The sequence below is a fragment of the Anastrepha ludens genome, chromosome 2 (genome assembly GCF_028408465.1).
Source record: "Anastrepha ludens isolate Willacy chromosome 2, idAnaLude1.1, whole genome shotgun sequence".
Lineage (NCBI taxonomy): Eukaryota > Metazoa > Arthropoda > Insecta > Diptera > Tephritidae > Anastrepha > Anastrepha ludens.
The window spans coordinates 97,723,313-97,737,192 of NC_071498.1; the positions used below are offsets into that span (position 1 = coordinate 97,723,313).

Genomic DNA, 13,880 nt, shown 5'->3' on the forward strand with positions numbered 1-13,880 from the left:
TAATCCGAAAATATTTTTTCAGAAAAACACATCATTTAGTTATTGCATTGTATTAGTAAAAATTTATCACAAAAAAACATTTTAGGAAATATTATAAAGTGCAAGTAATATTATCAATTCAATTCCATTCTCCATTGTCACATTTACGTTTGTATCTTGGCCGGTATTTCGAAGCACACAGCGTCACCATTTTTATCACCCATACCCCAGTGTATCACCAAGTTAACGGGTGGATAAATTGGTAGAATCTTGAAGCTATTCTTGTAGGTGTAAGTTTCGCCGGCTTTCAATGGACAGCCCACCTTCTCTTTGCCTTCTGCATCATAGATATATGGGCAGGCGCTGGTGCCATAGTAGCCAGGGAATGGAAGCGGTATATCCAAAATAATGCTCTTTATATCAGAAGTGAGTTCGGTGAAGTCACGATCTGGTGTAATTTTTATGGCAATGGAAGCAATTGTATTGCGTTTGAGTGTGCATGTATCTTTAGGACACTGGGGCATGGTCACTTCGTCCGGATTCAATTTTCGTGCATCCGCTATGAGGGAATAAGTGAGAAATGTGGGTTAGTAATTTGAAAGTATTATTTTTAAAATATTTTCTTTTTACTTACACTTCGGGCACTTCCTTACTTCGGCGGCATTTGTCAAGACCAAAATGACAATAAAAAGTGAAACTGTGCTCAGGAAGGACTTCATTATTTTGGATTTCCTCTACTGATATAAAGCTTAGAAAAAAACTGAAAATAAAACAAACAGAATGCGTAGAGGTAAGTTTAAGTAGGTATATATATATAATAAAATTTATCATTATCATTTTTATTAAATTATCGTCTTGCTGTTTTATAAAAATATAAAAAATAGTTAAACTTTCCTCCTAGATACTAAAAAAAATCTATACAGCGCACGATCGATAACGTGAACTAATTCAAACCAAGGCAGTTCAGGTTAGCAAAAGTTGTCACGTTTTGGAATGCCCAAAAAGACTAAGTAAATATATTTCTTCACATTTAAATTCACATTTTATTCTTGTTTTCGTTACATATTAATTGAAAACTAAGTCCTACGGTGGTTTTATTTAAAAAAATCAGTCATCCTTTTTTGTATCTGCTGTTTTTCTAAAACTTGAAGCACAGCTTTCTCCCTTAACTGTCTTAGTATACTCATATCATTTTGATCGACGTCTTCATGACCAGCTCATATTAACGCCTTGTTGAAAGTTTCAACTGCTTCAGTTGGCTTAATTTTCTCCAGTTGCTCTGATACGCTGTCATCATCGAATTCGTCCTCTTGTTGATGATCGTCATCTGCATTGCCCTCCTCGATATCTTCGTTCCATTCATGAATGGCTGGTAACGTGAATTCTATCTGAAATTTTTAATAAAAAAAGGTTTTTATAATAACCCACATACATATCTATGAGCATATCTGCGAACACGAACGAGCCTCAGGATTAAAACTACTAAGGAGATCGACGGTGTTGCTCAACAAAGTGCGAAGTTCAGCTTCCCATTTTTCTTTTAAAACCGCCAACGAAACATTACCTTCGGGATCATCGTTGTTCACCGCAAAATTTAAAATACTGTTCCAGCACTTAGCTAAACCGTATCCAAAAGATTTATAGCTGTTTTTAAGTTAATTTTTTTCAACGACTCGAGCAAATCAGACTTTGTCGTTGCTATTGAAGCTAGAAGGCTGTTTCTGTAATGAAACTTAGTGATTTTTATAGCATTCTGATCCATCGGTTGAATGAGGGGAATAAGGATTGGTGGCATAAACATTGCCGAAATTTTCCCATTCTCCGTTGTCAGTTCAGCTTCATTTGGGTGAGAAGGAGCGTTGCCGATTAGGAGGAGAGCTTTAATTGGTAAGGTTTTCTCCTTTAAAAACGATGTAACCTTAAAAAACAACCAGTTAACCTTAAAAATAGGACAAAACTTAAAAGGAATATTCACCTGTGCAACAAATGACTCATGAAACCATTGTTTGAAAATAGCCGACGTCATCCAGACGCATTTCGAGCTTTTATAGTCGGTGGGACACTGAAAGTTTTTAAAGCAGCGTGGATTCTTTGCCTTTCCAATAACCAAAAGCTTAAGCTTGTGGTATCCAGTGGCGTTTGAACAGCATAAAAACGTGATTTGCTGTTTCTCGGGCTTTACCCCTGGGGCTCTCTTCTCCAAACTTGACGCGTACATTTTCTCTGGCAAAAGTCTCCAGAATAAGTCTCCAACTCCAATTCGGATCCACTAGCTGAGGTTGCAAAGACAGTTTTTCGCCTGATATTTTAAGAAGACGAATACCGTACCTCTTCTTGAATCCTTGGAGCCATCCATCAGTAGCAAAGAAGTTTGCTTCATTATCCTTTAAATTTTGCATGCAGTGTTTTTGCCTTTTCTGTCAACATTAGAGCACTTACCAGTTTTTATCTCACATTCGGATAAACCAACGATAAAGAGCTCTCTCCATTTTGGGCAACTCTGAAGAACGCAGTGTTTTTCTATTTCCAGGTCCACAATACGTGTTGTTAACGCATTTTAAAATCACTTGCTTTTTCGCTTTAATGTTACAAATTGTTGATTTAGCAACATTCTTTGCTAAAATCGACACAGATGAGCCTTTTTTAAAAAGCCGAGAATTTTAGCCTTTTGTTTTAATGTCACGCACAGGGGTGTTTTAGAACTAATTTCCACCAGAAAACATAAGAAAAAACACTCTTTGCAAAACCAAAACCGCTACTGAAATATTTTACTCCTTACATGCAATTACGAATAAAATGGCTATTGTATAATTAGGGGATTCCCCTATTTCAAACTACATTCAAATAATTGTAACGATTATTGTTGATGTTATAATGCTTTAATCCCTTAAAAAATTAAAATTTAAAATAAATAAGAATTAAACAAATTTTAAATTAAATACGTCCAGCAAGCATCAAACTCTGCTAAAATAAAAATAAATAATTGGCGCGTACACTTCTGTTAGGTGTTTGGCCGAGGTGCTCCTCCTATTTGTGGTCTGCGTCTTGATGTTGTTCCACAAATGGAGGGACCTACTGTTTCAAGCCGACTACGAACGGCAGATATTATTTATGTGGAGCTTTTTCATGGCAGAAATACATTCGGAGGTTTGCCGTTGCCTGCCTAGGGGCGACCGCTATTAGAAAAATGTTTTTTTTTTTATTATTAATTTTGCTTTCACCGAGATTCGAACCAACGACCTCTCTGTGAATTCCGAATGGTAATCACGCACCAACCCATTCGGCTACGGCCGCCGATTATCCCTAAATATTTCTATGTATCGTCATCAAGGCTGTTTTTCGTTAATAGAGTGAGGCTGTAGAACTCGATTCCTGACACTGTTAAGGTTGTGATAATAAGGGGCAACTACAACTCACGTGAGTCATTAATCTTTCATGTGCGCGGCTTTCAACAAGAGAAGTAGAGCACACAGAGGATCGCATTTTTAAAATGTCCCACTCAAGGTGAATCTATTAAAGGTGGTATCGGGAGCCCAGCTGATTTTTGGTTTTTTCCCTCCTCACATCTGGATCTCAGCATAAAATGAAATTACGAAAGGCAATTCCTTTGGCACCATCGTCGTATGCTTCTAGCCCCAAATTCATGCCGGCTGTACAACGCTTTTCTTTTTATTTTCTACTTTCTTTCTAATGTACAAAACATTGTTATTGCTCTAGTCCCACTTTTAATGAATCCACTTTGGTCCTGCTCGTGCTATCAGCGGAGCTTTTAATGTCAGTAAAAGTCAAGGCGAATTGAGTACTGGATGAAGCGTCTTCCTAAAGCAGTTACTTTATTTTTCGCGATTTTGACAAGTCTGACGTCCGGTCCCTTACTAATACAAAACAATTGCAATTTGGGTTGCAATTTAAATGTTTTTCCCCTTTTCTGTTCTTTCCATTCTTCTATCTATTTTCCATTTCATGTATCTACAAAATTGAAGTACTGTTAAGGCCTGTTATTTAATTTAAAGATATAAGATTTAAGAACTTGATTTCTAATTTTATAGCTTAGATGTGGCATAAAAAGCTGAGTCTTACAGATAAAACCACATTAACCAAAAATATAGTAAGTAAAAAAAAAACCAAAAACAAATAATACAAAGTGGTATAATTCATACATATCTACATAGTATATGCATACTTTTACGCCTTCATAACCTTTTAATCCAAGAAACTAATTTTCTTAAAATAATTATAAAATAAAATTAAAAAATATTTTTCTGATGGTGATACATCTCAGTTCAAAATTGAAAAAAAAAAACACATTTGAGTATCATTAACGAATTTTCATTCCCTCTGTTGCTCTGTCTTTTACGTTATTTCCATCGCTGCTCAAAGTGCAAACATGCTACAGGAGGTTGACCCCTGGAGGCAATCTTTAAAAGGACATAGTAGCATTTTTGAGCACCGTATTTCTCTGTACATCGGACAGATCTCTCTATCCGCAAGCTAGAGTTTGAGAGTCGTGCCAGAGCAATCTTGATGAGTAAGCGGGACTGGAAGGAGGGGAAAATCTTCTCCGAAGCTGGTACCTCTGTTTTAACTGACGGCCCAAGATGGAATCGGGAGTTGGAGCAAGGATTTTCTGTAAATCAGCCAATTTATTTATATCCTTAAAATGCCGAATACTGTTAGTGTTTTTCCTGCATGCATGTAAGATGTTAAGCATACTAAGGAACGTGGGAGTGAGGGAGATTTTAACATTTCTTGCGATAGTCAAGCCGCGATTAAGGCTCTCATGAAGCCATAGTGGAGATCCAAACTAGTCAACTCCTATAGGGAGGTGACCAAATATCTTGGATGTGCAGGTAACATTTCTCTGGTCTAGGTTCTAGGACATTGGAACATAGAGGGAAATGAAATTGCTGACGAACTTGCCAGGAAGGGAACTGAAAACCTCCTACCCGGTCACCGCCATCTTCCCTACTGTTGTTAAAGGGGAATTGCACAACTTATTTCTCAGAAAAGCGCAGAAAAGATGGAACTATATTTCTTTATGTGCTATCTCGAAAACCCCATTAAATTTCCAAACTCGTAGCTGTGTTAACGGTCATTGGACAATCTCGTACACGCGAAAAAGCTGGGCTTACCATTGCCTTTCAGAGAAGGAAACTGTTGAGCACTTTCTCTGTAAATGTCTGGGTTTGACAGCTAGACGATTAAGGTCAGAAATACTAAAATTTATTGAGCGATTTCGGCTCAGAATAATACTCTGACTCCACAAAGGAGCACAGTAAATCTTTCAGGTCGCAGATGACCAACTTGTGACAGATAAGGAAGCCAATTGATTTATGTTTAATTTTGTTGAGGTAAAAAATTATCGAAAGCCGGAATATTTTCTTTGCTTAGACGAAGCATGTATTAAAATGTAAAACACACTGAGCCCCTAAGATAATTTACTTTTGCTACTAGTATACAATTAGCTTAAGACCTTGGAAGGCATAGTTATATTTTCCTACAGTTAGCTTTATGTTTTGTAAACTTTTATAACTGCTATAAATAAATAAATAAAATATGAATACACAACTGCTAAATGAAGTTACACTAGCATTGTACTATATGCATCATATAGTATATATAATTATACGTGGTGTGCTACCAAATAACGAGACTGACGCTGATGTGGAAAACTGTTTAGCGCGAAAGCTTCCCTTTCGAGCACAGTAACTCTAGCTTTTGTAAATGAATCATTACATTCATAGCTTTCGTTAGGAAAAATGTTATAAAATCAACATAAAACATTTTACAGCGTTAGCCTCTTTAATTAATAGTCACACCTCGTATGAATGCATAGTAATATATACAAAAAATAAACAATAACACTTTGAACCTTGTGGTGTCATATTTATATATATGGCTATATGTATTGAAAGCAATTTACAGTAACAATTATAAATGTATTTATTGCATTTAATTTGTGAAAATTATTTCGAACTACAACATCCATACCAGTTTTAGAGCAGTATCTCTAAATTTTTTATCACAAGAGGCGTAAAGGTAAATTTAAGTAGAGACAAAAAATTTCTTTGAGGTTTACATACCTGCATATATACAAATTCTTACATTGGTCTTTGAAGGTCGTTTGGGAAAAAATCCATTATTTTCTCGGTAGATGGCTGTAGTGAACGATCAAACAATTTAAAGTTTATGTTCGTTGTCAAGGTGATATTTCACACTAAAAAAACGTTTCCTGTTCTTTGCTTGTTCAATTCAGTTTGAGTTATTGGGTGTTAACAATGGAAGTCAACAAAAGGAAAGTTCGATACATTTTACAGTTTTCCTTTTATAAAGGCAAGCCTCTGAAATTTTGAAAGTTGTTTAATAAAAAGAATAAGATAAGAAATAATCGAAGTTGGGCAGGAGTTGAAGATCGATCATAAAACAGCTTTAGGCCATTTTCATAAAAATTTTACGTAAAAATAATGGATTTCTTCTTTCCCAAACTATTATAAATAGTTTTTATACTGATGAAATACACTTTCCCGATACGCATTTAAACCTCTCAGCAGTATCATAGCAGAGGCTTAAGTCCCCAGGTTCCCAAAAATGTCGAAATTAAAAATTTTTAAAACCAAAATCTAAAGATTAAAGTCCTCAAATTCAAAAACACCAACTCAGAATTCCTTAATGGTAAAACCTAATACTTTCACTGAAATTAAATGCTGCCTCAAATATTATATAAATTGTTCGACTTAAGTCCGGTCGTTTGGAGACCAGAGCAAAGCGAAAGACTAGTCCTAAAATATTGAAGTGATGCTGAGTATGGAGTATGGAGATTCGTATATCAAAAAGCTTGTCAGTTGTTTTCCCTGACAGTACACAGGACAGAGATCAAAACAAATAAGAATTTGGTTAAAGCAGAACTACTTAACTGGAAAAGCCGAGCTAAATAATCTCAGCCATCATGCACAATTTTGGAGTATAACAGACTCTCTTAAGAAAACTTTGCGTGCTTTCTCGATCGAGACGTCGCAATGAAAACTCAAAGTCACCTCATCGCCGAAAGTAATCTCACGGTAAAATACTGGTAAAATTTGAATAATAATAATAATAACTGGCTCTTACACCCTTTTTATGTGTCTGTCCGAGCTTCTCTTCCTGTTTGTGGTCTTGCGTTTTGATGTTTTTCCACAAATGAAGGGGCCCACAATTTAAGCCGACTCCAAACCTGGCAAATGGTTTTTACGGAGCTTTTTCATTAAAAAGCAGTCGATTAGTTCTTCATAGCTAAATATCCTATTTTTAGTAGCAAACAAAGGTAATGTAGGGAGCCTTTGAGCTTAGGTCGCTGAAATGCTGTTGTTGGATAGATGGCTTGACTTTTACTTTTGTAACAAGTGCCGTAATATGATAAAATTTCTCTAGCTAGGAGTAAATGACATCCACGCCTGCCTCAACTTCTTAAACTACCCAAATTGCGAGGACAAAAGAAGCAGAGAGAAGAAGCATTTTTTCAATGTAGTTAGTCCTCCATAACACAATCTCAAGCCCCTAATTGCTTGCAAGATGGCTAGTTAGAATCAAGTGAAATAAAAATTGTTACGCCTACTACATCAGATAAAAATTATGTTTCTTATGTCGAGCTTCACAAAGCAGGCACTAAAGTTCTTTCGAAAAAAATTACGGATGCTTATTTTTAAGTAGAAGTATACAATATACAATAATTACACTAATGAAAAATTGTATGTACATTTGTCATCAACATTACAATTTATTTTTAAATTATGAAAAGGCAGCTTTTAGTGCTTTTGGTTTTTAACATTTGGCTGGTTGTTTGCTGTGACGATTACAAAACCAGTTAGTGCTAAAAACTACGACTCAGAATATAATTCAACTGTAAACAGCAACGAAAGCGACATGGAAGCAGCGAAAGTCTATCCAATCTAGCAAATTAAGTCCAATGAAATCCGAGAAATAAACTTTCGCAACACGGAGCATATGGGGAGGAAATGCTTTAACATCGGTGATTACATTTGTTTTTACAGCCGCACAGTTTTACGCCGACTTCGAACGGCAGCTGGTTTTTTATGAGGAGAAAGTCATGGCATGTCGAGGGGCGAGTTCTATTAGAAAAAACTTTTCTAACATTTAGTGTTTCATGCCCAAAGATTCGAACATGGGCACTACCGATAGTCACGCACCATTCGGCTACGGCGGCCGATGTAAGTACGTATCAATCTTCCATATTTCAATGATTGGCGTAGATCGCTGGTGCAGTCGAAAGCTCGCAAAACAGAATTTTACAGAGCTCTGCCTCTATTCCATCTGCAATTATGTAAACCAGTAATGGGATACAATTCTGAAGCAAATGAATTTCTCCGGCCTCTGAAAAGTATGGAGCTGACAAGGTGGAACCAGCTCATCGGCTATTTGGTTAGCAAAATCTTGTTAAGTCCTCGATGTAATCCCTGTGCTGCTTCACAAGGCCGTGAAGTAACTGCCCAAGCAAATCCAAGTTATTACCATCTGACTGCCTAAAAAGCTGCCTACTCGCCAATATTAGTCCCGAGCCTATAACTATTGTACAAGCCACTTGAATGGCAAAGGCTTTCGGCGGAAATTTACTATCTGATCCTGCTAATCGCGAAGAACACTTAATATGAGAAATCGCTGAGTAAATGTTCGCGCTAATACCGCCGTTCAATTTACTTTCAGTAAACCTTTATTATTTTACAAGCAATGGAGTGAAAAAAGGGTCTTTTGTGCCTTCTACTCGTCACAGCACCTCATCCAAGCCCAGCTACTTCAATATACGTTTTAGCAATATAGCAATGTTTAGTTTGTTTGTGAGAGGCATAAATAAAACAAGTATTTTGCATGTTGGGTGATTTCTGCAATCTCTGGTGCCCAAATACCTTATGAACCAACTTCAATTTGCAAAATCGTCCCGATCCCTTAAGTTAGTTAGTATGAAATACAGTTGCCTAGTATCAGAACGTCAGTTCTTTGTCCTTGCTGCCCGTCTTTGGAACCTCCTACCATTCAAAATCAAAATAATCAGAATTATGTACTTTGTTGCCAATAGTTGCTAATATGTACGTATTTCTTCCTTTTTACCTTTTCTCTTCTCTTCTATTTCTATACTTTAACAACTTCAAGTCCGTATACTTTACATTTATGTGTACTTACACAATGTTATTATTAAGAATAGTAGTCATAAGTTCAAGTTCGGAGGATGGTTCCATGTGTAGAAGTCCACGCAAGTGGGGAAAGTTACTGATGGCCATTCACTTGGGAGTGGCCAGGACGATTCTTCTACATATGGTTCAAGCAGCTCACAACGTCCGGGGTTAGCCCACGTATCCTATGGGTAGCTTCCGAACACCCGTTCGGGAGTGAGCTAACGTGAGAAGGCGAAGCATTCCAGCATAGCTGGTTGTGCGCTGGGTTTGGGGCCCGCCACTTAAACCGCGAAACCAGATCGATCATGTTGTGATAGATGGAGGACATGCTTCTAGTGTATTAGATGTACGTACGATACGAGGACCCAACATTGACTCGAATCATTACCTTGTTGCAGCCAAACTGCGCACACGCCTCTGTGCAGCAAAAACGTACATCTACCTACGCAAAAAATGTTCGACATCGAAAAGTTGCAATCACAATAGACAGACAGAAGATTCGCCACTCAACTCTCACTCCTGCTCTCAGAGGCCACTGCCCAACAAACCGGCATGCACGAGCAATGGAGCAACATTTCTCGTTCTCTTCGTATCGCCGCCGAAGAAGAAATCGGATTCCGGGGAGCCCGAAAAAACAATTGGTACGACGAGGAACGTCATGCTTCCGCAGAAAGAAAGGATGCCGCCTATAGAGGCACGCTGCGATCGGGCGCAACGCGAGCCATGTGGGATCGCTACCGAGAGCTAAAAAAGGAAGAGAGATGTATTATCCGATAGAAGAAACGAGAGGCCGAAATACATGAGTGCAAGGAGCTTGAGATGCTGGCCAACAGGAACAACACCCGAAAATTCTATCAGAAAGTTCGGCGACTTACAGAAGGTTTTAAGACCGGGGCGTTGTCCTGTAAGAACAAAGACGGCGATCTGGTGACTGACGTACAGAGCAATCTTAAATTATGGAGGGAACACTTCTCGAACCTGTTAAACGGTGACAGCTGCGCATGTCACAGAGAATGTGAAGATCCCGATACCCCAATCGACGACGACGGAATTGAAGTTCCGCTACCCGACCATGACGAGGTGCGAATAGCGATAACGCGGCTAAAGAACAACAAAGCCACAGGCGCCGACGGACTGCCGGCTGAGCTATTCAAACATGGCGGCGAGGAGCTGGTAAGGTGCACGCATCAGCTCCTATGCAAAATATGGTCGGATGAAAGCATCCCTGCCGATTGGAATTTTAGTGTGCTCTGCCCAATTCATAAGAAGGGTGATCCTGCAATCTGTGCCAATTACCGCGGGATTAGTCTTCTAAATATCGCCTATAAGGTTCCAGCTAGCGTATTGTGTGAAAGGTTGAAGCTCACCGTCAACCAACTGATTGGACCTTATCAGTGTGGTTTTACGCCTGGAAAGTCTACCATCTACCAAATATTTACAATACGCCAAATCTTGGAAAGGACCCATAAAAGGAGAATCGACACACACCATATTTTCGTCGATTTGAAAGCTGCATTCGACAGTACGAAGAGGAGTTATCTGTATGCCGCGGTGTCTGAATTTGGTATCCCCACAAATCTAATACGGCTTTGCAAGATGACGTTGCTCAACACCAGCAGCGCCGTCAGAATTGGGAAGGACCTCTCCGAGCCGTTTGATACCAAACGAGGTTTCAGACAAGGTGACTCGCTGTCGTCTGACTTCTTTAACATGATGTTGGAGAGCATCGTACGAGTCGCAGAACTTAATCGCTCAGGCACAATTTTTTATAAGAGCGTACAATTGCTGGCGTATGCCGATGATATTGACATCACCAGCCTTAACAACCGCGCTGTTAGTTCTGCCTTCTCCAAACTGGATAAAGAGGCAAAGCGAATGGGTCTTGTGGTGAACGAGGACAAAACGAAGTACCTCCTGTCTTTAAACAAACAGTCGGCGCACTCGCGTATCGGCACCCACGTCACTGTTGACAGTTATAATTTCAAGGTTGTAAAAGACTTCGTTTATTTAGGAACCAGCATTAACACCGATAACAATGTTAGCCTTGAAATCCAACGTAGAATCTCTATTGCCAACAAGTGCTACTTTGGACTAAGTAGGCAATTGAGCAGTAAAGTCCTCTCTCGACGAACAAAACTAACACTCTACAAGACTCTCATCATGCCCGTCCTAACGTATGGTGCAGAAGCTTGGACGATGAAGCGACGCTTGGAGTGTTTGAGAGAAAGATTCTGCGTAAGATTTTTGGACCTTTGCACATAGGCAACGGCGAATATCGTAGGCGATGGAACGATGAGCTGTATGAGCTTTACGACGACGTAAACATAGCGCAAATATCCAGCGGCAACGTTGGCTGGGTCATGTCGTCCGAATGGATACAAACGCTCCGGCTTTGAAAGTATTCGATGCGGTACCAGCTGGTGGTAGTAGAGGAAGAGGAAGGCCTCCTCTGCGTTGGAAAGATCGGGTGGAGAAGGACTTGGCTTCACTTGGTGTGTCCAATTGGCGCCGGTTAGCACGAGAAAGAAACGACTAGCGCGCTTTGTTAAACTCGGCCAAAATCGCGTAAGCGGTTATCGCGACAATTAAAAAGAAGAAGAAGTCATAAGTTCAAACACTGTAAAATAACTTGTCGGTTGGGTGTTTGATAAACCAAAAAAATAAAATAAAATAAATTTAAAAAAATCGAATGTGTGTAGCTCGCGAAATAAAATATAATAAAATATAAAAAATAAAAAGGTATTACCAATGTCATAATCAGCGACTCTGAAAATCTCACAATTTTCAATTTCATGACCTTAGCTCAAATTTTTGTATTTTAGTATTGTAATTCAATTGCATACAAGAGCTTTAAAGGGCTAACTTACTCCAAACAGTTTTTTCGTAATTGCATATAGAGTAATTGTAGTGTAAGATTCACATTTTAATTCGAGTATAGATTTAAGTGTTTATCACGTCAGGTTTTTGAGAAAAGTAGGGGTGAATAATCAAAAAAAAAACATATTTGTTTGGGTTTTACGTCCATTTTTCCGAAACCACCATACCTCGGCTTTTTGAATTCCAGGATCGTGCTTAGCGCACAAAAGTACATCGATCAAATATTAAGAAACATATAAACCTGTTTTATGATTATACCAAAATTTTAAAAAGGGTAAAAGGTAAGATTTTTTTTAGTTATAAAGTGCACCACATATTTCACTTTATATTACATTGTGGTAAAAGAAATCCATTATTTTCTCTGTAGACGCTGTAGTGATCGATATCCCGTAAAGTATCGATCAAACAAGTTCAAAATATTGTGTCTATTATATATGTATACAAGTATAAGTTTTCCTTTGTTTCAAGCGATCCTTTGTTAGATATTCAGACGAGCTTTCGTGGTGTGCGTCTTGATGAGGGACTTACACCCTTATTCTGCCTCCAAACAGCGGAGGTTTATTTTTTTTTTTAAGAAGCTTTTTTCTAGCAGAAATATGCATGGAAGTCTGCCATTGCAAGCCGAAAGGCGACCGCACTGAAGAAAACTATTTTCTATTATTTTATTTCGAACGAATCCATTTGTCGGAGATAGTAACTTTCTGTAGTTGTTTTAAATTGTTTTATATTCAGTATTCAATTATCTGCTCCTTTTTTACTTTTATATATTTGTATACTTTTTGAATCAACTTTATGCAAACGCACTATGTATTTATACTTTTACTAATGGATTTCCGTCTGCGTTTAGCAAAATACAACTTTAAATCCTCTGATGTTTGCTTTTTACTTAATTTCTCAATAATTTATTATATTTTTTGTTGTGCTTTTAAAATAACTTTCAATTGAAAATTGCGCAACGACGCTAATTTTGTTTATTTATATTGTGTACTTGGTATTTACATATAAGAGAAAAACGAAAGACTTAAGGCACACACGCGCGCTCCCAGCCACCAACACGTTTTGGGTGTTGAATGAAATCAACTGAAATACGAACTTCAATGTGTTGATTATTTATAGTCGGTAATAGTCGTAAGATCTGGTAGACATTTATATTCACATACATATGTATTGTGCACACAATGACCGAACTATGAACAGTTGAAACGTGTTGATTGCTTAGTTAAGCTCCGAGTCGCACCATCTAAATATAAACAATGAAATCGCCAGCTATAAGATCATAGAAGAAAATGCGTACTGTGATTGGAAAGAATGGATAAGGCGTAATGCAATGTAATGTATTTATGCATTTGATTAAAAGAAGAAATACTCAAAATCTATTGATTAACAAAAGAATTACGGCTTTTTACACTGCTTTTCCGAACACAATGTAAGCAAAAAAAAAACCTAAAATTAACACCAGCTCTTCTTTTATGTGTAAAAAGTTCGTATCTCATTTGATGAGAATTTGTTTCTACTTTCACCAAGGGAAGTATAGGAAATTTAAAACTTTAAAGCCGTTTTCACCGAAGCTTTTAAGTTCTAATACTCTTACGGCAAATAAACAAAATGTATGTATACCCAGCACAAGTTTTAATGAAATATAGTAAATTCAGCTTATTATTTTTATGATTTAAAACCAGATTAGGTGTACTTAGTGAATTGTGCGTTTCATACGTTTATTTAAGAGTGGGTAGAATCTTACCTCATAGAAGAGATATTAATTTTGGGAAAAGGAAATCCATTATTTTCTCGGTAGATGTCTGTAGTGATCGATATCTATCTTATGCTCGTTGCCAAGGCGGCATTTCACACTAAATAAAT

General features: G+C 37.7%; 1 protein-coding gene across 8 annotated transcripts; it reads right to left on the minus strand.

Moving 5' to 3' along the window:
• Positions 1–34: 34 nt before the first annotated feature.
• LOC128854870 (ecdysteroid-regulated 16 kDa protein-like) lies at positions 35–13,119 on the minus strand. 8 transcript variants are annotated; one of them, XM_054089311.1, is made up of 4 exons: positions 13,020–13,101; positions 6,063–6,320; positions 614–739; positions 35–538 (listed from the first exon to the last, which is right to left on the minus strand). In XM_054089311.1, the coding sequence occupies exons 3-4, from the start codon at positions 696–698 to the stop codon at positions 144–146; spliced, it is 480 nt and encodes a 159-aa protein (XP_053945286.1). In that variant the 5' UTR covers positions 699–739; positions 6,063–6,320; positions 13,020–13,101; the 3' UTR covers positions 35–143. The 8 variants fall into 8 exon arrangements, with proteins under 8 accessions (XP_053945286.1, XP_053945288.1, XP_053945283.1 ...); XM_054089313.1 differs by lacking the exons at positions 6,063–6,320; positions 13,020–13,101 and adding exons at positions 12,188–12,261; positions 12,353–12,536; XM_054089308.1 differs by lacking the exon at positions 6,063–6,320 and having other exon boundaries at positions 13,020–13,119.
• Between the last annotated feature and the right edge of the window lie 761 nt (positions 13,120–13,880).

Excerpts from the sequence above, each read along its gene's own strand:
- LOC128854870 (XM_054089308.1), bottom strand. The coding sequence starts at position 698 with ATGAAGTCCTTCCTGAGCACAGTTTCACTTTTTATTGTCATTTTGGTC. Across the intron at positions 539-613 it reads AGTAAGGAAGTGCCCGAAGT|CGGATGCACGAAAATTGAAT; the intron begins GTAAGTAAAAAG and ends ATTCCCTCATAG.